This window comes from Vulpes vulpes, chromosome 4 (genome assembly GCF_048418805.1).
Source record: "Vulpes vulpes isolate BD-2025 chromosome 4, VulVul3, whole genome shotgun sequence".
NCBI lineage: Eukaryota > Metazoa > Chordata > Mammalia > Carnivora > Canidae > Vulpes > Vulpes vulpes.
Window position 1 is genome coordinate 123122996 of NC_132783.1, and position 23925 is coordinate 123146920.

At 39.4% G+C, this 23925-nt stretch overlaps 1 protein-coding gene across 1 annotated transcript in view; it reads left to right on the top strand.

Moving 5' to 3' along the window:
- Positions 1 to 377: 377 nt before the first annotated feature.
- EMB (embigin) overlaps positions 378 to 23925 on the top strand; it is a 54497-nt gene continuing 30949 nt past the window's right edge. Inside the window, exons 1-6 of the mRNA XM_072757293.1 lie at positions 378 to 399; positions 1259 to 1440; positions 1513 to 2089; positions 13384 to 13473; positions 14972 to 15061; positions 16563 to 16652. Coding sequence (XP_072613394.1) covers positions 378 to 399; positions 1259 to 1440; positions 1513 to 2089; positions 13384 to 13473; positions 14972 to 15061; positions 16563 to 16652 — 1051 coding nt within the window. The remainder of the gene's footprint in view (positions 400 to 1258; positions 1441 to 1512; positions 2090 to 13383; positions 13474 to 14971; positions 15062 to 16562; positions 16653 to 23925) is intronic.

The window sequence follows — 23925 nt, forward strand, 5'->3', positions numbered from 1 at the left end:
ACTTTTGCAAAATTCAATAGATCAGAGAAGTCACAGAGACCACCCAGCTTGAACAGAGAAACCATAAGACCTTCTTTCCCCCTCAACACACCTCCTGATGAGGACAGTGTCAAAATATCTGTGGTCATATTTAATTCATTCTGCAACTAAGGGTCAGTTTGAACCAGAAAGGTTAGGAAGAGCCATACAAGTAAGGTGTAAAATATAAGCTGGTTTTAAAGAATATAGAACACTTGAAAAAATGAAGTTGGGATAAGGCCAAAAATATTAAATATCTAAAAATAAAACAGCAATGGGGAAAAGATATTCCAAATGCTTAGCAAACCAAGAATTAAATTTCTTTCTCAACTTATTTTGCTCTAACAACACAACTGACCATGGGAATTGGCCTCAGCTTGGGCAAGTCACTTTTCCCTGCTCGTGAACACATTGAGTCAATGGAGAAGATGATTTTTCTTTAAATGATGTCAGCTCATTTGAAGTATAGTGAATTTGAGATTATAGGACCAACTGGGGAAGGCCAATCTTCAGCTTGTTTGAACAGTGAGAAGTGCTCACTGTTAAAACTCCAGAGGTGTGGACAAATGATTATAGTTAATCCTGAGATAGGATGCAGTGCAGCAAGGTAGGGGTGTGATTTAGCAACCGTGGATCAGGCAATTTGGGTTTACAAGTCTGATCAAAGTCCGAAGAGTCATGATGTAAAATTAATATTACAAAGTTTTGTTCGGAAAGGGTTAATCATCACAACCATAATTTTCTCACTAAGAAGAGGCTTTCCTGAGGTTTGTAGTTCATAGATAGACTCTCGATTACTGTGTGTATGTTTTGAACCCGGTGCCTGACACTTGGCAGATATTTAATATTCATCAGATATTAATGTGCTTACTGAATTGTATTACTCATATTCTCTTCACACCGATTTAAATAATCCACACTCCTCTGAAATTTTGCCTGTGTAACATTAAACCAGAAACAGGCATATTTTAGTAATAACGACCAATTAAAAATTAACCTTTCCTCAGGGAAGTGAGCTCTTGTTTAGCATGTCAGCTTTCAAAATCTGTGTCTGACATTTTCTTTCAACTTTTTTTTTTCTTTCTGACAGTGATGTATATATAATGAATTTGTGAATATCAAACCTGGCACCTTAAAAAAACAAAGGAAAAGGGAACGAAACTCAGAAATGCTTAAAAAAAAAATCAATGTGTTACTACCCCGTGGAGAAACATCAGATCTCACTGCTCTTTTACGTTAGAGCATAAAGATTTCTGTGTTGCCTGCGGTCGGGCGCCCGGAGAATTCCCGGCCAGGGCCGTGCGGGGCAGGAGGCCGCAGCGTCGTCGGCAGCCTCCAGCCTCGGAGTTCGCAGGGCCCCGGGCTGGCGCCGCTCCCGCAGGGTCTCCTGCTTCTCGACCTCTAGGTGGCTCCTTGAACGCTGTGGGCTGAGCAAACAGCAGGAAGAGGAAAACAGAGGCTGTGGGACCTTGGGATTCGGAGACCTCGACCTAGGAAGGGCCGGTGAAGCCTTGGGCGGCAGGAGGCGCGCGCGTGTGCGGCCCGAGGGCACCTTCGAGCCCCGGGCGAGGGCCGGGCCTGGGCGCGGGGTCCCCTCCTGCCCGCCGGCCCCTCACAGCACCGCAGGGCGCCCTGCCCGCGGCGAGCTGCCGGCGGGCCTGGGACGCACGTGCCGGCGGCGTTCGGAGCCGGCGCGGGGAGGGGCTGCCCAGCCTCGGCCGCGGCCGCCCGCCCGGAGCGCGGAGCAGGGGGGGCGCGGTGGGGAGCGCGGCGGCCCCGGGTCGGCGTCTCGCGGGGCGGGGGGGGGGCGGGGGGGGGGCGGGGAGGGCGGCGGCCGGGCCCCTCCCACCCGCCCGCGCCGCGCGTCCCGCGTCCCGCCCCCGGCGCTGGCAGCGGGCGCCGCGGGCCACCGGCGAGTGTGCGCAGCGGCTCGGGCCACCGACGGCGGCGCGAGGACCGCGGGGACCCGCCAGCGCCATGCGCGCCCTGCCCGGCCTGCGGGCGCTGCCGCTGCTCCTGCTGGGGCTCCTGGCCGCGGGGCGCGCGGGCCGGGCGGACGGCGAGACCTCAGGTGCGAAGGCCGCGGGCGGGGCGGGGCCGGGCTCCGGGGCTCCGGGCTCCGGCGCTGGACCCGGCAACCGGGCGCGCCCCGCGAGCAGAGCGCGGGGGAGGGGGGGGCGCAGCGGCTGGGCCCGGGCGAGGATGCGGCGGGAGCCCGCTGGGGGCCGCTTTCCGCCCAAGGGGCCGGGCTGCTGGAAGCCACGCTCCCGCACACCGGCTGCCTCCCTGCAACCCAGTGGATTGAGAGATCGCCCCCCCCCCATCCCCGTCGGCAGGTGGGTGGGCTGAGCGGGAAGAGCCGCAGCCCGCCCGCCGGCGGCCCTGGGCAACGTGCCTCCGTGGGGCCTCCTCGCCCCACGGGCTTTGACAGGGACATGCGTGTGCTCATTGTTTGACCTGTTCAAGGCACTTTGAAACAGGGATCTCTGTTGCCGAGACCAACACCGAATTTGCCGCTTTAGCTTCACTTGTTTAGAATTACTTTTTGTGTAGACAGTATTTCATCCAACCTACTTCCGAATGCAGGTTTTTTTTTTTAAGAATTTATTTATTTATTTATGAGACACACACACACACACAGAGGCAGAGACACAGGCAGAGGGAGAAGCAGGCGCCACGCAGGGAGCCCGACGTGGGATTCGATCCCGGGTCTCCAGGGTCACGCCCTGAGCCCAAGGCGGGCGCCAAGCCGCTGAGCCACCCCGGGCTGCCCTAGCACAGGTTTTTGTGTAAAAAATTGCAACGTGTTAGCAGCTTATTAGGGCAGTAGACTGCCAATCAGGTCGACAAATAGTGCCTATCAGCAATTAAAATTAAGACATTATTCTAGACAAGATTTTCAAACTTTCGTAGGAATTCACTTTTATGAGCTTGTAGCATGTAGAGTTTTTGTGACATAAAATGGATTTCCATTTTATTTCCATCTCCATTTATTTTAATCAAAGGATAAGATTACTTGATTTTCATAATGTCCTTTAAAAGGCCTCATTAACAACTTGAACAAAATATTTCGGGTTGCTTCAGTTACTAAATCTCCCTGCTCCACATCCTAGCCACATACCCTCTTTTCCGTTCATACTACTTACAAAGACTAGTCAAGGACTTTTTACCCCTGGAGCTATTCCTAAATTCACTCCTTTTTCACTTAAGACTGTTGCAGCTCTGAGGACCACTACATTCTGGTTGAGTTCTAGAACTGTCGTTCTCCACTTGGCTCTCTTAGGATTATCTGGAGTTTTAAAAAAATTGGTAGCTGGTTACTGCCCTCAAAATTTTTGATTCAGTTGGCCTGAGATTTAGTCTGGACATTAGGTATTTTAAAAGCTCCCAGGCGATTTTTAATCATGTGATCCCAAGCAGGTTGAAAACCACTGCTTTAAAATTATAATGGCCTAGAGTGTGCCCTATTGGGCAAATATTTATACTGTTGGTAGCAGGGAGTCAGGTTTAAATTGACATTCAAAGCAGACTTCTAAAGAGAAAAAAAAAAAAAAAGCAGGAAACAAATGAAAGTGGAATAAGTGAACAAAGTTGCAAATAAACGGGATGATGTATGTAGGTATAGCAAGTGTCTGTGTATGTGTAGGGTCACTCTTGGCCTTTTAGCTCCCTTTAAGTTAAAATTGTAGAATGATGTGCTGTATGAAAGGCATGAAGTTAGCATCTCATTTTAAGGCAGAATTAAAAATTGTGGGGCAATCTTATCTCATTTTTATAGACTCTGTACAGATCTCTGTGAGATTCAGTTTCCTCTTTGCTGAAGGCTGTTATGAAGTTTATGGCTGTTTTGTTTCTAGGTGCTTTGAACTACTTGGAAATAGGTTCTATAAGCCTAAGACTTTGGGCCAAATTTTAATAATAAAAATGGTTATAATTTGTCGTATTTGTTATTTAACAACTATGTGCCAGGCATTGCACTGTGCAGAATACAGCCCTATGGGTTAGCATTTACTGTCCCTGACTTTTGGATGAGGATCTTGGAATTTATAAATCTATTTGTTTAGTCTGACTTCAGCACCTGCTTTCTTTATTTTTAAAAAATTTTTAGGTAAACTCTGAGCCCAACATGGGGTTTGAACTCATGACCATGAGATCAAAGGTTGCTTGCTCTATCCACTGAGCCAGCTAGGTACTCCCTCCAATGCCTGTTTTCTTAAACACAATACTCAGTTCTCTCTCTGAGATAACTGGATATGTCTATGAAAGTTTGGAACCGCTGACAGAGTACAGTGTGTGGATATAAATGCTTGATTTGGGTGAAGGGCGTGCTACCATATTTGGAATTCTAGAATAAAGTTAGGCACAAGGACTCCCCTTAATTCTTTTAAGCTGTTTCAATTAATAAAGGTAAAATAACTTTATAAAAGCAGATATTAGATAAGTGGGAATATTTAAACATCATTATTATTACTCTGATGTAGAACAAATTGAGGGAATGGCTGATGTTTATCTTTTGAAAAATGTGTTTGCAGGGGAGTCACTTGGAAAGATCATTTTTAGCTTCTGGAGGACTTTGCTTATACACTCTCTTGATCAACCACTTTCTAGAGACACTTCCCATCCCACATACACACACAGCAATTGTCTAGCAATAAATATTTATGAGAATAAATATTATTCAAGCACCTACATGCTCCTGATATTGTGTTAGTCTATGTCTAAGTAGAATACTTCAGCAGTGTTTTAGCAGTTTCTTGTCATTTAAACTGTTTAAAGGAAGAGATTAATTATAACCTTATCTTTAATGGAGTTGTATTTGATGCACCGAAATTGTGACCCTAATTTATCATCACATTTAAAATTACAAAAAAACTTATGAAGCATTAGTTCAACTGGCTCTTCCTGTTCCAGTTCTTTTGTTCCCACTGCTTATCCCCATCTCCTTCTCTTCCTTCTGGGAATGGGTCCTATAGTCATTAGGTTGGGGAATGTAGGGAGGCAACCTCCTTTGTGAAGGAAGCCAGAGGGTCCCAGGTCAGGATGGCTTCCAGGTAGGGGAGTGGCCCCATGTGGAGTATTAGAGCCTGAGCACAGTGAGGTGGGCCCTCTTGCAGAGGGATGGCCTACATCTGGGCCTCAGAACTGAGCAGAGTGACAGGCACTTTTACACAGGGGCAGCCCAACATTGTGGTGTCTGATCCTTATCAGGGGATGTAAGTAAAGCATGCAGAAAAGCAAGCAGTGGAGGATTTTGGAGCCAGAGTGGATGAGTAAGACATTTCTTTGGGGCCAAGAGTGGCAGTGGCAATGGGAGACCGAGCAAACAAGTAAAGCCAGCAACAGTAACAGGATCCAGGTTTTTCTCTGGAGAAGAAGAAAATAAAGAAAGGGGTAAAACTAGAATGAACCTTGTGGTATTTGGATTGCAATTGACAGCATGGATTCATGACTTCAGATCTGTCATTATCTTTCATGTCTCTTTCTATTTAAACAGATGCATAGCTGTAAATGTGTATATGTGTAAATATATGTATAATGCATATATATGTCACATATTTATATATGTATGTATATTATACCCTTCATGTGTGTGTGTATAATATGTGTGTGTATGAATATACATGCACATCCACTGGGGTGGAGCAACGATTTCCCAATAGTGATGATGAGTCAGATCTTGATTCTGTATACCATTCTTTATTAATGGTAACTAGGATTTCTTGGAGAAATGGCTGATTTTATGATAGGGAGGAGAAAATATAAGACAAGCCCTGAACCTCTTGTGCCAGAGAGCAATGAAGTGCTCAAAGAATGATGTGCCATGTCAAAAGTATACAAGCCAAAGAGCTCCCGCTGGACAGATCTGGGACAAACAGAACATCAGCATAAATAATACTACTAATGGACTTGTCTCCATTAGTATCCACTGAATAATGCCCATTGAATATTACAGGTATTCATGAGTACATACTGATATAAAGTAATTAAATGAATCAAATGGAAGTTTGATGAGGCACAAAATATTACATAGTTTTAACGTAATTTCCTACAAAATTCATAAAGTAGTATTAAGGAAAAGGGAAAAAGAACAACTTCATTCTGGATAAGTCTGGGAAATACCAGTTTAAACAGATGATCAGAGTGAAAACCATTAATGAAGAGAAGAATAAAAATTAGGGGCCATCTGATAAGATGCAATGAGAAGAACACAATATTACCTCTGTAATATATTTGCCAAAGGTCTACTCCATATCTAACTATATTACAACATAACCGTATTGGAACTATACTGGTCTTAAAAGTCAAGAATTACTAAAGCTGAAACAGAGTGAGGGAGAACAGAGGGGACATGGCAGCTGAGGGTAACATGTGATTCTGAACTGCAATCTTTGGCTGAAAAGTACATCTTAATGACTTCTGTTGAAACTTCGATGAGGTGCAGGATGAGATGATAATCTGTAAATGTTAATTTCCCAACTTTAATGGCAATGTTGAGACGAAGTGTGTGTTTGGGGGTGGGGGTAGGTCCTTTCTGGGAATATACACTCATGTTTTAGAAGGGGAATGAGTCATCAGGTCAGCAGCTTATTCTCAGGTGGTTCAGGGGACAAATTCTTTATTCTGTACTTGAAACTCTTTTGTTTAAGATCTTTTGAAAAGAAGCAAAAATAATTTCAACTCTTTCTGAGAAAACTTTAATTAACATAGACATTAAGCCATAATGAGAGTTGAGAAACTGTCATCAATTTTATTTAAGTACCATTTTCCAAAGGAGTATTTGTCCTCAAACAGATTAAGCGTGGAAGCTGTTTGTCCTGGATTGTACTCTTTTGAAATTGCTTTTGTATTACTGGCCTCCCATATTTCACAATATAATGTGAACCATAGAAATAAACAACTTGGGACACACACAGTGACGTAGAAGAAAAAAACTTGGCTGGCTCAATCAATGGAGCATGCAACTCTTGATCTCAGGGTTGTGAGTTCCAGCCCCACGTTGGATGTAGAGGTTACTGAAAATAAAATCTTAAAAAGAAGAGAAAAAATACCCTTCACAACATTTTATTAAAAGTAACCCCACTAATCCTAATAAAACACAGTAACTGTTCACACATAATAAAATATCTCAAATAACATATTGTCTGTGTAGAAATAATGTGATCTTTGAAAATGGTATTATTCTTTTATTGAAAATAACATTTTCCTGCAATTTTTAAAGTTGTGATTATATCCTTAGTAATGTATCTCTACTCCCAAGATAGAATCTTTTTTTATAGCCTTATAATGACATACTTCTGAGATCCTGAAGGGGAATTTAGAACTCTCATTTGATTGATCTTGAAACCCAAAGTGCTTTCATGATGTAGCCAAAAGTCTGGAGCTAGCTAACAGCCGTAACAGGTTTTCTGGTTTGCATTTCAAAACTCCATGCAGCACTTAGTGCCTCTCTGTAAAAGGTCCTCAAAATAGGTCCCTGGCAGGAGGGTGTGGCTGGGCAAAATAGGGTGGCAAGAAATGTCCTTGCTTTAAAATATCTACACTTAGGGACACCTGGGTGGCTCAGCAGTTGAGCATCTGCCTTTGGCCCAGGGTGTGATCCTGGAGTTCCAAGATCGAGTCCCACATCAGGCTCCCTGCATAGAGCCTGCTTCTCCCTCTGCCTGTATCTCTGCCTCTCTCTCTCTCTGTCTCTTGTGAATAAATAAATAGAATCTTTAAAAAATAAAAATAAATAAGATATCTACTTAAAGTATATAGAATATGACCTTAGAGCCACAGGGCCATTTGAAGATTATTGAAAATCATCACACTGAAGAATCAGAGTTGAGGATATACCTGCTTTGAAATCAGGGTTTTTCAACCCTGGCATTATTGACATGTGGGGCTGGACAACTCTGTCATGGGGGGCTGTATTGCAGAATGCTTAGCAGAATCTCTGGCCTCTCCTATGCAGTGGGTGAGTTCTGTCTCCAAAATGTTATGTTTGGGTCCTGACTGTTGGTACCCTTGAAAGTGACCTTATTTGACAGTACAGTCCTTGAGGATGGAATCAAGTTAAAAAGAGGTCATGCTAGATTAGGATAGACCCTTAATCCAATGACTGTGATCTCCATGAAAGAAACTAGAGGGAGATTTGGATGTAGAGACAGACACATCTAGAAGGAAGATGATCATGTAAAGATGGAGCCATTGCTTTTTGCTTCTTTTCAAAAGATCTCAAACAAAAGACTTTCAAGTACAGAATAAAGAATTCTTCCCCTAAATCATCTGAAAGACTGGAGTGCTGCAGCTATATGCCAAAGAATGCAAAGGACTGCTGTGCTGGCAACCACCAAGAGCTAGGAAGAGGCAAGGAGGGATACTTACTGGGAGCCTTCAGAGGGGGCAAAGCCCTGCACTTTGATTTCAGCCCCCAGAACCACAAGAGGATAAACTGTTGTTTGAAGCAGCCACATTTGTGGTACTTTGTTACTGCAGTTCTAGGAAACTGTTGCAACCTATTCCATACAAGTAGTAACCTCCTCCAAGGTGTGACATCCAAATGTCTCCAGACTTTGCTAAATGTCCTGTGGTGGGCAAAAGTCAGCCCCAGCTGAGAACCACTGAACAGAGAAAAGACTTAGTGACTATTTTGAAGTAGTTTGAAACAAGAGTTTTTATACTGCCCCTAGAAATATATTTTATTGCAGTAATTCTATTCAAAAGAAAAGATCAATTTGCTTATATTTCAATAGGACCAACTTTTACAAGGCTTTGTAAAAGTGCACATTGTTCTTGTTTTTAAGCTTTTTAATTGTTCCACAATTGTCTTCTTTCTTTCTTTCTTTCTTTCTTTCTTTCTTTCTTTCTTTCTTTCTTTCTTTCTTTTTTTCTTCTTTCTTTCTTTCTTTCTCTCTTTCTTCTTTCATGTTAGTCTAAAAATGGCTTTTTTTTTTTTTTAAAGAGACAGAGTGTATGCCTGTGTGCAAGTGGAGTGAGGAGGAGCAGAGGGAGAGGGCAGAGGGAGATTTTAAGTAGGCTCCATGCCCATCGTGGAGTCCAGAACAGGGCTCCATCTTATAACCCTGAGATCATGACCTGAGCTGAGATCAAGAGTTGGATGGGTAACCAACTGAGCCACCCAGGTGCTCCTAAATATGGCCTTTTTGCCCAATGGTTCTCATTCTATGTAGAAAAAATATGAGCTTCCAGTTTGTTTGTTTGTTTTAATCTGTCCCTGACTTAGAAAATAGAACTTATAAATGTTCCCATCAGGAATTTATTTTCTTGCTAAACCTTTTCTTGACAAATTCTCTGTGGATTATACTGTCTGGGAATCAATATAACCTTATTCTCCCCTTCTTTCTGCTATTGCCATTACAGACAGGTGATAGGAATACTGTATTTCTAGATTCCAGAAGTAGAACTCTAAAAGCACTGTTTATTAAATATATTGGTAAGTAGATATTTTAATGCTATAGTTTAGCCATATCATGGCTTTAACAATTTGACATAGGATCTCACGGTTATATATAGCATTGCTTCCATGAGGAAATATATTCAGAATTCCAGACCTTTGTTTTGTAAATAGTATATATTATCCATTTTTAGGTTATAGTGTTTTTGAAATTGTGCTGTACATTTATAATGCTGTGTATCAGAATGCTAAAATTAAGATTTATTAAAGATAATGTTAATTATAAACATTGATAACAATCAATACATTAATGGAGGAGAGAAAAAAGAGAATATTTATCCTAATAATAGCTTTTACTTATAGCTTTCTTTAAATGAAGTCCAGACTCTTCCAAGATTGTAAAATATAATGAAGAGATTTGGGAGGATTTAGAGAAAATGCTTATTATTAACCAGAGGTATGGTTGAACTTATTTTCTGATTTAGAGAAAAGCACAAGACCCAATGCAGTGTTTTAGTGTTACTTATCCTCTTTTTTTAGTTCTCAGTTTATTTCATTTGAAATGGAGCATCAGAATTTAAGATGTGAAAATGCTACATAAATAAATTTTATGTATAAATTATAGCATGTTTATTTCTTTTAAAAATATTAATAGGATAAATTATAAACCCATCTAGCAATGTCTGTTTTAAAATATAATATGTGAAAGATATTTAAGTAGAGACCATTTTGCTATCTCACATGAACTAATAATAGGTGAAAATTAGGTTGTTATTCATCTCTTTGATGCAACACCCTCCTGACCCATTGCCCCCACAGAAGGAGAGAAATCTTTCATCTTTAGAAAAACTATTAGATGTTACTCTTTTATGTGGCATTTTTGCCACAAACTGTAAAAGAATGCCTAGTGGAAAGTTTCCCGCAATGATTAAGAAAGGGGTGAGCGTGATAACTAGAGGAATGTTTGCTATGATCTTGGCACCACTACTCAATATTAGACTTTTTTGATCCTCCTTTTTTTCTCCATGAAATGAAACCCCGGGTAACAAGTCAGAGGCAGAATCTGGATTAAGCTACCAAATTCCTGCCTCTCCATTTTGTGTTCCTTTTTGTGACTTAGCCTATTCCTTTCAGGGAAGTATTCAAACCACATCTGCCTGATTCTCCTGCCAGTTTCCTTTAAACACAAATCTCAGCCACATCAGCCTCCTGCCAGTTGTCCTCCTACTGAAGGCAAAAAGGTCTACATTTTCAGTTTTTTGATTAAAAAAAATACTTTGGCTAAACAAAGAACTTCTCACTTTTACTATTCTAACACCTTCTGTAAATGGCCCCTTTTCCACTCAAGACTTCTGTGTACATTGCCTCTTACAGGGACTTTTTTCAAGGCAAAAAAAAAAAAAAATCATAAGAGTTACACATGTTCTTTTGCAATGAGACTTGTTCAGTGGAATCTGGAGCCTGATCAAGATGAATGCTTAGAGGGGATATGAAGTTAGGGTATAGAGGTGGCTGGTTTTGGGTGTCTGTATTTTTAATATCTGGACTGGTAGTGGGAAGTGATCATAACAGCTACTATATTCTGGAACTACCCAAACTTCCCTATTCTTGAAGCTTGTCTTTTCTTTTCCCTCCTATCCCTTCAGCTCTGTAAGCTTAGATTTGCTCAAGCCAAGTCTAGACACCTCTTCTCTTGTGCTAACACAAGTAGGCTCTTCTATCCAATCCTGATATTGAGAAATGGCAAAATAACCTCAGCCTCCGAACTCATTTAGATGGCATTATCTCCACCTCTATTCCAGCTCCAGATGTAAATCAGGCTCTGCAGCTCACCGCCAGCTTGGAAAATACATGGGTTAGTTATATAGTCAATACTATGAATGGACTCTGCAATTTTAATGATTCTCAATTACAAATTGTGGGCCTAAATTGATATAATTATGATCCATGTGGCCCTGTTGGGACCGAGTTTATGCAGCTTCATACTCCTTACCATCATCAAGCATGTACCAGTGCTCTACATAGTCACTTATTTAAATGAAATAAGAAGAAAGAATAAAATACTTATTTCAGGTTATGTCACTTTCTTATTGCTGTTGATAGTCTGAATACTACTAATAATAATACTAATAAATGATATTGGACCATCTCAGATGATTTTGGGCTTGTTTTAGGGATGGAGTGTCACAATTATATTCAGCTCGGCAGTAGGCGAGGCCAAGAAAAGGGAAGTCCCTAGCAAGGAGCAAAGATATCAAAGTTTATGTTTTGCAAGTGTCACAGAGTGGAAGATATAGAACAGCTCATTCCTTCCCATCCACACACTCCTGGCTTCCTATCCAAAAGCCAATAGCATCTGCTTTCATCTTCCTGAGATGTTTCCTCTTAAATACAACCTCTGAGTGAGCTGTGGCCAAGAATGGAAAAACAGGTTTTTTTTTGTTTGTTTTTTTTTTTCATCAGAAAAAGAGTACTGATAGGTGCCTTTTTGGCTGTGTGTACGTCTATGTGTGTATGTGTGTATGTGTGTGTGTGTGAGAGAGAGAGAGAGAGAGACAGAGAGAGACAGAGATGGAGAGACAGAGAGACACAAAGAATATGAAAGAATGAATATTAGATGTCAGTGGAAGAAATGTTTTGTATTCTTGATTGCCCAGTGAGAAGCTCAGGCCATATTTTCCTATGTAATCATTGTCAGAGGGTGGTATGATTTACATAATCAATTCATTAGAGAATTATTTTATAGAAAGTGAACTCCACCTTCCAGAGTTGCCTTCGAAGTGGTCAAGCCTTTGGAATACAGCTCATTGCAGAGTGAGGTTCTGCTAGGTATATTTTTTTTATTAGGTAGTATTGTAAAAGCTGTGCTTAGGTGATCACTAACTGATGATACTTTTCAAACACATAAGAAAGAACTGGAAATCTAATCTTGCACTAGGAATAAGTTTCTGAGCAGAGTATTAAGAAAGTGAAATAAAAAAGGCTCAGGTTTAATATAAATTGAATGAAAAGTTCATAAGAATGCAGCCAAGACTGCAGTCAGAAGCTTTTCCTCTTTTCTGACTTATTTGATAGAGTTGGGGTAGTTTTTATGGGAGGTAAGTTCTGTGTGCTCTATAGTAGCCAGTAGCCAGTAGCCAGTAGCCAGCCAAAAAAAAAAAAAAAAAGGAAGTTTTGAGGAGAGTAAGATGAGAAGTGGAAACCTCTTTCTTCAGTAAGGGTTTTCGAGATGCCTGGATGGCTCAGAGGTTGTCTGCCTTCTGCTCAGGCATGATCCTGGGGTCCTGGGATCAAGTCCTGCATTGGGCTCCCTGCGTGGAGCCTGCTTCTCCCTCAGATGCTGTCTCTGCCTCTCTCTCTCTCTCTCTCTGTGTCTCTCATGAATAAATAAATAAAATCTTAAAAAAAAAAATAAGAGTTTTCAAAAGATGAGAGAAGTGACAGAGGAGAACCAAAAGTCAGTTTGATGGAGGGTTGCCTGGTCTGTAACTGAAGCTGGAGAACAAACAGCAGAAACTCACTGTGCATCCATTTTGTCTTCTTTGTCCTCTTTTCATGTCCTTCATTATGGTCTCTCTGTCTCTCTTTGTTCATTCATCTTCCTTCTGTCTCCTCATGTCTGTCTTCTTTCTGACATTCTTATTTACTTCTTCACTGTCTTCATTTATGTTTTATAAAGAAACTACAAATGGTAGGATAAGACAATAAATGTTTTTTTAAGCCATTTGATGTAAATCAGTAGGATTTTCTCAGTAAAAAAAAAAAAAAAAAGAACATAGAAAAAGTTGGAAATGTGGTCACATTTAATAGCCCAGTATATTTCTAAATATCTGTGAATGTATGAGATCTAGTTCATCGGAGCTTCCTGAAAACATTATTTTTCATTAATAGTATACTATATGGCATTTTAGCTGTTACAAACTAGCTTGTAGTCCTTTCATCTTGATAACATTTTCTTTTTCTTACAGTGTCACCTTTTACAAGTTTACCCATCCGAGAAGAAACAACGACAAAACATTTTAACTCTTCCTTGGAGACTCCTAACATATCACTGACTGGTAAATGTGTCTGACCTTTCAAATAATACAATGCCCCCAAAAGTTTTGATTTTTAATTAAGCCATTGTGTTTTGTCTCATGAAATATTAATCCTTGCTCATGGTCTGGGTACTGGGAGAAACACACCAGTACCTCATATAATTAGAACATAGTATGTGGGAGTCTACTGCAATGAGGACAGTGTGTTCTGCATGCAGGGAGGGGTCGGCTGGTCAGATGTGGGAAGCATGAGAAGGACTCTTTAGGAGGGGGAGCCTAAGAAGATGGCAGGGTTCATTTCGATTGGCAGCTACTCTTAAGTTTTCATCATTTCTTGCTGGTGCATCCATTCAAATCTCTCTTCATTGAAGGGGGAATTCGTGTACCCACTGGAAGACCCTTGTGCAGGGAAATTAAAGATGCTCTCAAATGAGTCAATGACAGTACTATGGAAACATAAGTAAAGCATGCGTAAAATAGTTGTCTATTTTAATAACAATGTTAAAGGCATAATTAGAATATAAAATTTTGTAAACTCATCTGAGTCAATAACATGATTTATCCAGTTATTTTTCCATCTTTAACTGTCATTGAGTCTAAGAAATGTTTCTCTCTTTCTCATATAAATGAAAGATATGCTTCCCCCATCACCCATCTGATAACAAAGGAATGTTTAAACTGCCTTTTTTTGTTGTTGAACATTTTTTTATGACTTTGTACAACTTCTTGTTATCAGTCTCTATTCCAACACTTGGAGTGCATTCTTGATTGTAAAAAGTAATTAATGGGCACCTGGGTGGCTCATTCAATTAAGCATCTGCTTTTGTCTCAGGCAGTAATCCCAAAGTCCTGGAATCAAGTCCTGCATTGGGCTCCCTGCATGGAGCCTGCTTCTCCCTCTCCGGTGTCTGCCTCTCTCTCTCTCTCTCTCTCTCTCTGTGTGTCTCTCATGAATGAATAAATAAAATCTTAAAAAAATAAGAATTTTCAAAAGATGATAGAAGTGACAGAGGAGAACCAAAAGTCAGTTTAATGGAGGGTTGCCTGGTCTGTCACCGAAGCTGGAGAACAAACAGCAGAAACTCACCGTGCATCCATTTTGTCTTTTCTGTCCTCTTTTTATGTCCTTCATTGTGGTCTCTGTGTCTGTTCATTCATCTTCCATCTCCTCATGTCTGTCTTCTTTCTGACATTCTTATTTAATTCTTCACTGTCTTCATTATGTTTTATAAAGAACTACAAATGGTAGGATAAGACAATAAATGTTTTTTTAAGCCATTTGATGTAAATCAGTAGGATTTTCTCAGTAAAAAAAAAAAAAAGAACATAGAAAAAGTCGGAAATGTGGTCACATTTATTAGCCCAGTATATTTCTAAATATCTGTGAATGTATGAGATCTAGTTCATCGGAGCTTCCTGAAAACATTATTTTTCATTAATAGTATACTATATGGCATTTTAGCTGTTACAAACTAGCTTGTAGTCCTTTCATCTTGATAACATTTTCTTTTTCTTACAGTGTCACCTTTTACAAGTTTACCCATCCGAGAAGAAACAACGACAAAACATTTTAACTCTTCCTTGGAGACTCCTAACATATCACTGACTGGTAAATGTGTCTGACCTTTCAAATAATACAATGCCCCCAAAAGTTTTGATTTTTAATTAGCCATTGTGTTTTGTCTCATGAAATATTAATCCTTGCTCATGGTCTGGGTACTGGGAGAAATACACCAGTACCTCATATAATTAGAACATAGTATGTGGGAGTCTACTGCAATGAGGACAGTGTGTTCTGCATGCAGGGAGGGGTCGGCTGGTCAGATGTGGGAAGCATGAGAAGGACTCTTTAGAAGGGGGAGCCTAAGAAGACGGGAGGGTTCATTTCGATTGGCAGCTACTCTTAAGTTTTCATCATTTCTTGCTGGTGCATCCATTCAAATCTCTCTTCATTGAAGGGGGAATTCGTGTACCCACTGGAAGACCCTTGTGCAGGGAAATTAAAGATGCTCTCAAATGAGTCAATGACAGTGCTATGGAAACATAAGTAAAGCATGCGTAAAATAGTTGTCTCTTTTAGTAACAATGTTAAAGGCATAATTAGAATATAAAATATTGTAAACTCATCTGAGTCAGTAACATGATTTATCCAGTTATTTTTCCATCCTTAACTGTCATTGAGTCTAAGAACTGTTTCTCTCTCATATAAATGAAAGATATGCTTCCCCCATCACCCACCTGATACCAAAGTTATGTTTGCACTGCCTTTTTTTTGTTGAACATTTTTTTATGACTTTGTACAACTTCTTGTTATCAGTCTCTATTCCAACACTTGGAGTGCATTCTTGATTGTAAAAAGTAATTAATGGGCACCTGGGTGGCTCATTCAGTTAAGCATCTGCTTTTGTCTCAGGCAGTGATCCCAAAGTCCTGGAATCAAGTCCTGCATTGGGCTCCCTGCGTGGAGTCTGCTTCTCCCTCTGCTGCTGTCTCCGCCCCTCTCTCTCTCTCTCTTTCTCTCTCTCTCTCTGTCTCTCATGAATAAATACATAAAATCTTAAAAAAAATAAGAGTTTTCAAAAGATGAGAGAAGTGACAAAGGAGAACCAAAAGTCAGTTTGATGAAGGGTTGCCTGGTCTGTCACCGAAGCTGGAGAACAAACAGTAGAAACTCACTGTGCATCCATTTTTCTTTTCTGTCCTCTTTTCATGTCCTTCATTATGGTGTCTCTGTGTCTGTTCATTCATCTTCCTCCTGTCTCCTCATGTCTGTCTTCTTTCTGACATTCTTATTTAATTCTTCACTGTTTTCATTTATATTTTATAAAGAAACTACAAATGGTAGGATAAGACAATAAATGTTTTTTTTAAGCCATTTGATGTAAATCAGTAGGATTTTCTCAGTAAAAAAAAAAATAGAAAAAAAGTTGGAAATGTGGTCACATTTAATAGCCCAGTATATTTCTAAATATCTGTGAATGTATGAGATCTAGTTCATCGGAGCTTCCTGAAAACATTATTTTTCATTAATAGTATACTATATGGCATTTTAGCTGTTACAAACTAGCTTGTAGTCCTTTCATCTTGATAACATTTTCTTTTTCTTACAGTGTCACCTTTTACAAGTTTACCCATCCGAGAAGAAACAACGACAAAACATTTTAACCCTTCCTTGGAGACTCTTAACATATCACTGACTGGTAAATGTGTCTGACCTTTCAAATAATACAATGCCCCCAAAAGTTTTGATTTTTAATTAAGCCATTGTGTTTTGCCTCATGAAATATTAGTCCTTGCTCATGGTCTGGGTACTGGGAGAAACACACCAGTACCTCATATAATTAGGCATAGTATGTGGGAGTCTATCGCAATGAGGCCAGTGTGCTCTGCATGTAGGGAGGGGTCGGCTGGTCAGATGTGGGAAACCTGAGAAGGACTCTTTAGAAGGGGGAGCCTAAGAAGATGGGAGGGTTCATTTCGATTGGCAGCTACTCTTAAGTTTTCATCATTTCTTGCTGGTGCATCCATTCAAATCTCTCTTCATTGAAGGAGGAATTCGTGTACCCACTGGAAGACTTAACATTTTTTTTTTATGACTTTTTACAACTGTTTGTTCTCAGTCTCTATTCCAACACTTGGGGTTTATTCTTGATTGTAAAAAATAATTAATGGGCACCTGGCTGGCTCATTCGGTTAAGCATCTGCTTTTGACTCAGGTAGTGATCCCAGAGTCCTGTAATCGAGCCCTGCTTTGAGCCCTGCTTTGAGCCCTGCTTCGGGCTCCCTGCTTAGCAGGGAGTCTGCTTCTCCTTTTCTCTCTGCTCCTCCCTGCTGCTCACCTGCTTTTCTCTGTCAAATAAATAAATAAATAAATCTTAAAAAAAACCCCAAACCCCAATGTAACACCCCTACAGTATTTATTTATTTGCTTTTTGCATGTTCTAGTTATCAATTTCCTCTGTCAGATTAAATTTCTTTATGAGACATCCATATGAGAACGTAAGTTTGCAAATCCTTTGACTATCTAGGTAGATGTTTGCAGCAGCACACCCCTTACTTACGTAGTAACGACCCTGTGGGAAAAAGGGTTAAGTGTCCAGGAAGAGACAAAGAAGTGGCTTTTTTGGTTGATATCAGGCTAGTTATTTACTTACTTAACCTGTTGGGAGGGTTTAAATCCTAACTACTCTTTTATTGTAGTAGTACTACTAAAACCAGTATTCTTGCTGTTATGAAGAGACCAAGTATTCACAGTTGTCTGCCTTAGCTTGATCAAACATTAGTCAGGCTTTTCATCCTCTCAGGCCCCTGCACTCTCATTTACCCCAAGTATGAGCAACCACTAATGCCTCACCATGGCCTGATCATGCTTCCTGCTTCCCACCACTCATTTGTCCCATTTCCTCTCAAAAGTTCCTGCTAGCCTGCCAACCCCTCTCTATAAAAGGAAAGCATGTTCTGTTTGATTTCGAGATGCTATCAGACAGATCTGAATTTTGGAGCATCTTCCTTATTCCAATAGAGTTTTTGAATAAAATCTCTTTATATAAATCTGGATTTCTTTTTATTTGACAAAAGAAAAGATTTGACATTAATTTTGAAAGACTGGATTTCTGAGCTGTGAATGGTTGCATTTTCATGTAGGTTGTTGTTCTGGTTGCCTTTTCATCAAAAAGTTTGTCTTAGGAACAGCCTTTATTGAAATATGGAAGTCCAATCTGAAGATACATTTATCCTTATGAGGAACCATAGGCTTTCTTCTTACTGCTATCACTAGGATTTTTAACCTACTTTATGAATGGAATGTTTTCATATTGTCATATTATTGTTTACTTTGAATTGCACCTACATTTCTACATTGTCTTTACCATTTTCTCTTTCCTTCAGGCCCTTTTAGAAATTGGAGATAAAATGTTTCTTGTAGAGAGATTCAAATATAATAAATTACTTGCACATTTTAGACCAGCATGATGACATTGGCCCACCTCTTAGCAGCTTACTTACCAAAGAAGCTAGAGACTGGGGAAACAGAGGGAGAATTGGAAATATGACCTTTGATTCACGGAAGCCTGGTTGTTTAGTTATTTTATGTTTTTAAAGTGTTGCTAATTATTTACTTAACAAACAAATGGGATTGACTTTAGAAATATATACACAGGATGTGTATATATGTCTAAATATAACTTTATTTAGTGCTCATAACAACCCTGTGCAGTGGTTACTATTACTATTTGCAATTTGCAGATGAGGAAAAGGAGGTTCAAAGAAAGTAAGTGAACTGACCAAGGTCCCAGGTGATACGTAGGAGTTTGGTTTTAAATCCAGGCAGTCTAGCACCAGGGGGCATGCTCTTAATCGTTATATATGCTGCCTTTCTTAATGCTTAGACATTTCTTTCAACAGCATTATTAAAACAATTATATCTCTTTTAAAGGAAAGAACCTTATCTTTCCTTGAAAATGTATCTCTTACATTAATTTTGAAATCATGTAAAAAGTTTCAGCAACAGTGAAAACAAAACTATTTTAATTGTCTTCCTTATTGTTAAATGTGTTTGTTTTAAAAATCGCATTTGCGGAGATAAAGAATATATTAGTGAAAGCATAATTCACTAAGAATAAAAGGGTTTTTTTTCCCTTACTAATATCACTGGCTTTTAAAACTTATCTTTTGATAATGGACTTTTTTTTTTTTTTAATCACTGAACTAAGTTTCCCACTGTCAGAATTTGAAATTGTTTGTGTTACAGCAATTAAAGCATTTCTTTATTGTAACTTTTATTTTTCATTCTTTCCTTCTGCATATTATGTTTTCTGGTGTCTCATACAGTGTGTTATGGTTTAACCAAAGAGGTTAAAATCAAAACATCAGCAGGCAGTTTTCTTGACCATCCTGGTAATGTTGAGGTAGGCTCTCCCCAGTGACAAATTTTATTTACCTTGTTGAAATGTGAGCAGCTGGCATGGGAAGGTTCTAGTGAGACATGGAGTTAAACAAAGCAGTCACCGAAAGAAAAGATATTCAGATAAAGGTATGGAGTGAAATTTAGGGAGACTAGTTAAGGTCAGGAAAGGTGGACATGCTGCCTAGAGCCAGCCAGGCAAAAGGTCAGTGTTAAGACCTCTCAGACTCCAGGGCCAGGTACCTGGTCCATGAGATTGAGAAAAAGGGTTAGTGGTTTGGGAAGGGAGGAAAATAAGTGGACTTTTTAATTTTAAAAGAAAAAGAATAGTGAGTTCCTTATATTTGGCTGCTCAGACACTTTGTAGCAGAGAAGACCCTAGAATGACACCAGGAGGCTCAAATGTGTTGATGTTTCTCAGAGGCAGACTGCCATCATCATCATACCTCATGAGAAAACTGGTGAAGCACAGAGTGGGGAAAAAAAGCGAATACTAACATTCATAGTGAGTAAGAGAAAGAAATGAAAGAGAGATCCTCCATAGTGATATAAATGGCAGTAGCTGCAAACAACTTTTTTCACCTTGGTTTCTCGATAGCAGAAATACTGTTCTTTTGAGCTGGATAATTCTTTGTTCTGGGTGCAGTAGGGCTATTTGGGGACACTGGAGGATGGTTAGTAGCATCCTTAGTTAGATTTGAGTAGCTCTTCCCAACTTGTGACAATGGAGAACCTCTCCACATATTGCCGCTCACATGTCATTTGGGGAGGCAAAAATATACCCAGTTGAGAAGCACTGCTCTATACATAAAGAATAGCTGTGTAGCAGTTCCTCATCCTCTCAACATGAGAAAACAAATGATTTAATAATCATGTGGTTGTTGGGGCACCTGAGTGGTTCAGTCAGTTGAGTGTCCAACTTTTGATTTTGGCTCATGTCATGATCTTGGGGTCCTGAGTCAGGCTCCATGCTGGGTGTGAAGCCTGCTTAAGATTCTCTCCTTCTCCCTCTGTTCCCTCATTCATGCATGCGTACTCTCTCTCTCTCTCAAAAAAAAAAAAAAAAAAAATCACTGGTTGTAAACATTGAACAAAGAATCTCACCATAAAGTTAGATGAGGGTGCTAAGTAGCAGGCATGGGACTTCCTAGCATAAGTGGGATAGGGAACCTGGTCAGTTATAATCCTATCCCTTCCCTTGTCTGCTGTGTACATTCAAAATCTTCCCAGTCTTTGAGAATAAGTCAAAAGCTACATCCTCAATAAGGCACATACAAAGAAGTATTATTTCTGTTTCTCTGATATGTATTTAGCATTTTTAATTCATAAGTAAAAGTGAGTTGATGTTTAAAAATATTAACAATTTATTTTCAGTAATATAGTAAATTAGAGAATGAAAATCCCCCTACCACACCTAGAAAATTTAAAATATTGCAAACATTCTTTTAAATACTTAGCTAAGTACACAACAAATAAAGATAATTTCTGCTGACCAAAACTGGTGACCAGGCATCAAGCCTGTGAATTAAAGTTATGTTAGTTTTCCTTGTGTTTGTCGATAGGGCATTTGAGTTCTGAAAGCCACAGATGTAAGAAAAAGGCCTTGAATCTAAGCCAGGAGGGGAAATGGAATTGAAAATCCCCAGAAAGGTGATCTTTCCAGAAAGCTGGAACTGATAACCCCCAGAAGACTATAAATACAGTGAAAAAGGTTTGACCTGGGAGGTGGGGAGGGGTGGGTAACAACAGTGGATCAGCACCAGGCAATGATAAATTGGTTTCTGGGTTTTAACCTTGTTCTGAATCAAAAGCCGACTCCCCTGAGTACTCAGTCAAAGGCCTGTCCTCAATGACACTTAGATTGCAAATTTACATTACTACCTGCATTATACAGAAGCCTGTAAGCTGAGAGATAACACAAACATGAGTCTGGCAAGTGTTAATTAGCAGGAAAGCAAACAAAAAACATTTATGGAAGGACACATTGCCCACTCTGGCTATGGAGTCTGTACTGAGGACTCGCTCACAAGACAGAATTATAAAATACAATGAAGTATCCCCCAAGACTGAGAGTCAACTAAGGAACAGTAAGATTAGATTGTCCAGAATTTAAGATTATAGAAAAAGTAGAGTTATAATACTAAAACATGAGAAAAAATATTATGCTATTAAAAAAAGAGATAAAGCATGTTTGAAAAATAGCCAGACAGAATTTCTGGGGATAAAAAACTCAACTTGTCAGAAGAAGCCAAAGCTCTTTTTGACCACTCCTATTTCTGTCTCAACTGAACTCTTTCTAGGGGTAAACTCTACTCAATGTGTGTGTGTGTGTGTGTGTGTTTATGCATGTATGTATTCATAGAAACTCTAGAGTGCTGTGTAACACTGTTTTGTATTCCTTAATATTAGTGGTTTAAATCCATATGTATTGTTCTGAATATTTTTGTTGCCAGTCAGTGTTAATTCTTGAGAACTAGCCATATTACGTGGACATACCTTGTTTCTCTTACTTGTATGCACAGTATAGACATACCAGCATTCTTAGACATTTTCCTCTTGATGGGTCCTACTTTGTTTTTTTCTATTGTAAGCCATTCAATAAACAACAGCCCTTTCTACATACCTCTCTCTGGGTGTGACGGTGTAGTCCTCTACGATAAATACCATACAGTAGAATTGCTGAATTAGGAATTATGTATATTTTAATTTTAATACATACTTGCAAATTGCCCTCCAAAGTAACAGTTTACCTTTTTCCTCACTCCCTTATTTGACTATAATCCTCCACAGTTCTTGACCAGCACCACTTGATATTATTAAACTCTTTTGTCTTTGTCAGCATGAGCACTAAAAACTCTATCACTGTTGTTTTAATTTGCATTTTGGAGTTGGACATATATATGTGTATGTCTGTGTGTGTTTGTTAATATTCTGTATCCCGTTTTCCTATTGGGTTTATGTATTTTTTATTTGATGTGAGACAGCTATATATTTTAGATACTAATTTGTACTTTTTATTGAAATTGCAAATATTATCTCCCAGTTGTCTTTAAACATTTACATGGTGTTTTTTATTGTGAAGAAGCTTCATTGTTTTTGTTTTCTATCATTTTTATAGAAGTATTTTCTTTTTTTTAAGATTTTATTTATTTGACAGAGGGAGAGAGCACAAATGGGGGAGAGGCAGGCAGAAGGAGAGGGAGAAGCAGGCTCCCCACTGAGCAGGGAGCCCAATGTGGGTCTCAATCCCAGGACCCTGGGATCATGACTTGAGCCAAAGGCAGATGCTTAACTGACTGAGCCACTCAGGTGCCCCAGAAGTATTTTCATAGGAATATTTTTACCCTTCAGTTTTTAATCCTTTTGAAATAGTTTTATGTACTGTGTGTGATAGGGCACTAACTTTATTAAATTATTATTTTTTATATAGCTAGCCAAGGTCTCAATACCCTGTACTGAATAGTTCTCATCATATTCCAAATTCGTCTGTGCTATTCTGTTCCTTTACTGTTTCAGTGATTTTCAAACATTTTATAGAGTTGGGCAAAGTAAGAAATAAATTTACATTGTAACCTGACATACCATCCCACATACCTGGGGGCACATGCACACACACACACACACACACACACACACACACTCTAAACAGAATGTTCATTAAGCAACACCCCTACCTAATAGGTGTGTTATACTTATAGTTTCTCATCTCTTCCAATCCATTAAAAAACAAATTTGTGATAACTATTAACCTGACTACTATTATTTTCCAACTTGCAATTCAGAAAATTCTATTTTATTTCATTAATTCCTTTGTATTTTCTAGTATCATTAACACATTAATTTTTTTGAAACTTTATGACACATCTTTATATCTTTGTTCTTTTTTTTAAATTAGGTTTTCCTTGGGACACCTGGGTGGTTCAGCAGTTGAGCACCTGCCTTCAGCCCAGGGCATGATCCTGGAGTTCCGGGATCGAATCCCGTATCGGGCTCCTGCATGGAGCCTGCTTCTCTCTCTGCCTATGCCTCTGCTTCTATCTCTCTCTGTGTCTCTCATGAATAAATAAATTTTAAAAATCTTTAGGGCAGCCCGGGTGGCTCAGCAGTTTAGTGCCACCTTCAGCTCAGGGTGTGATTCTGGAGACCCCAGATCAAGTCCCACATCAGGCTCCCTGCATGGAGCCTCCTTCTCCCTCTAGCTGTGTCTGTGCCTCTCTCTCTCCGTGTCTCTCATGAATAAATAAATACAATCTTAAAAATTTTTTTTAATTTTTTAAAAAATAGGTTTTCCAATATCCTACATTTTCACACTTTCATATAGGTTTTTTTTTTTTTTTGGAATTGAGTTCCATAACAAATACTTCTTGGATTTTGACTGATTTTTCACTAAATTGATAGAATAATTTGGAGTAGATTTTATGATATTGTATTATCACCTGTAATTTAGGTCTCATTTGACTTAGTATGTCTGAAACAGTTATTTTTTTCCTTTTTAAAACATATTAAAAATAAAAATTAAGATGTACATGATAGTTTGATATACATATATAGTGAAAAGTTGCTACAGTCAA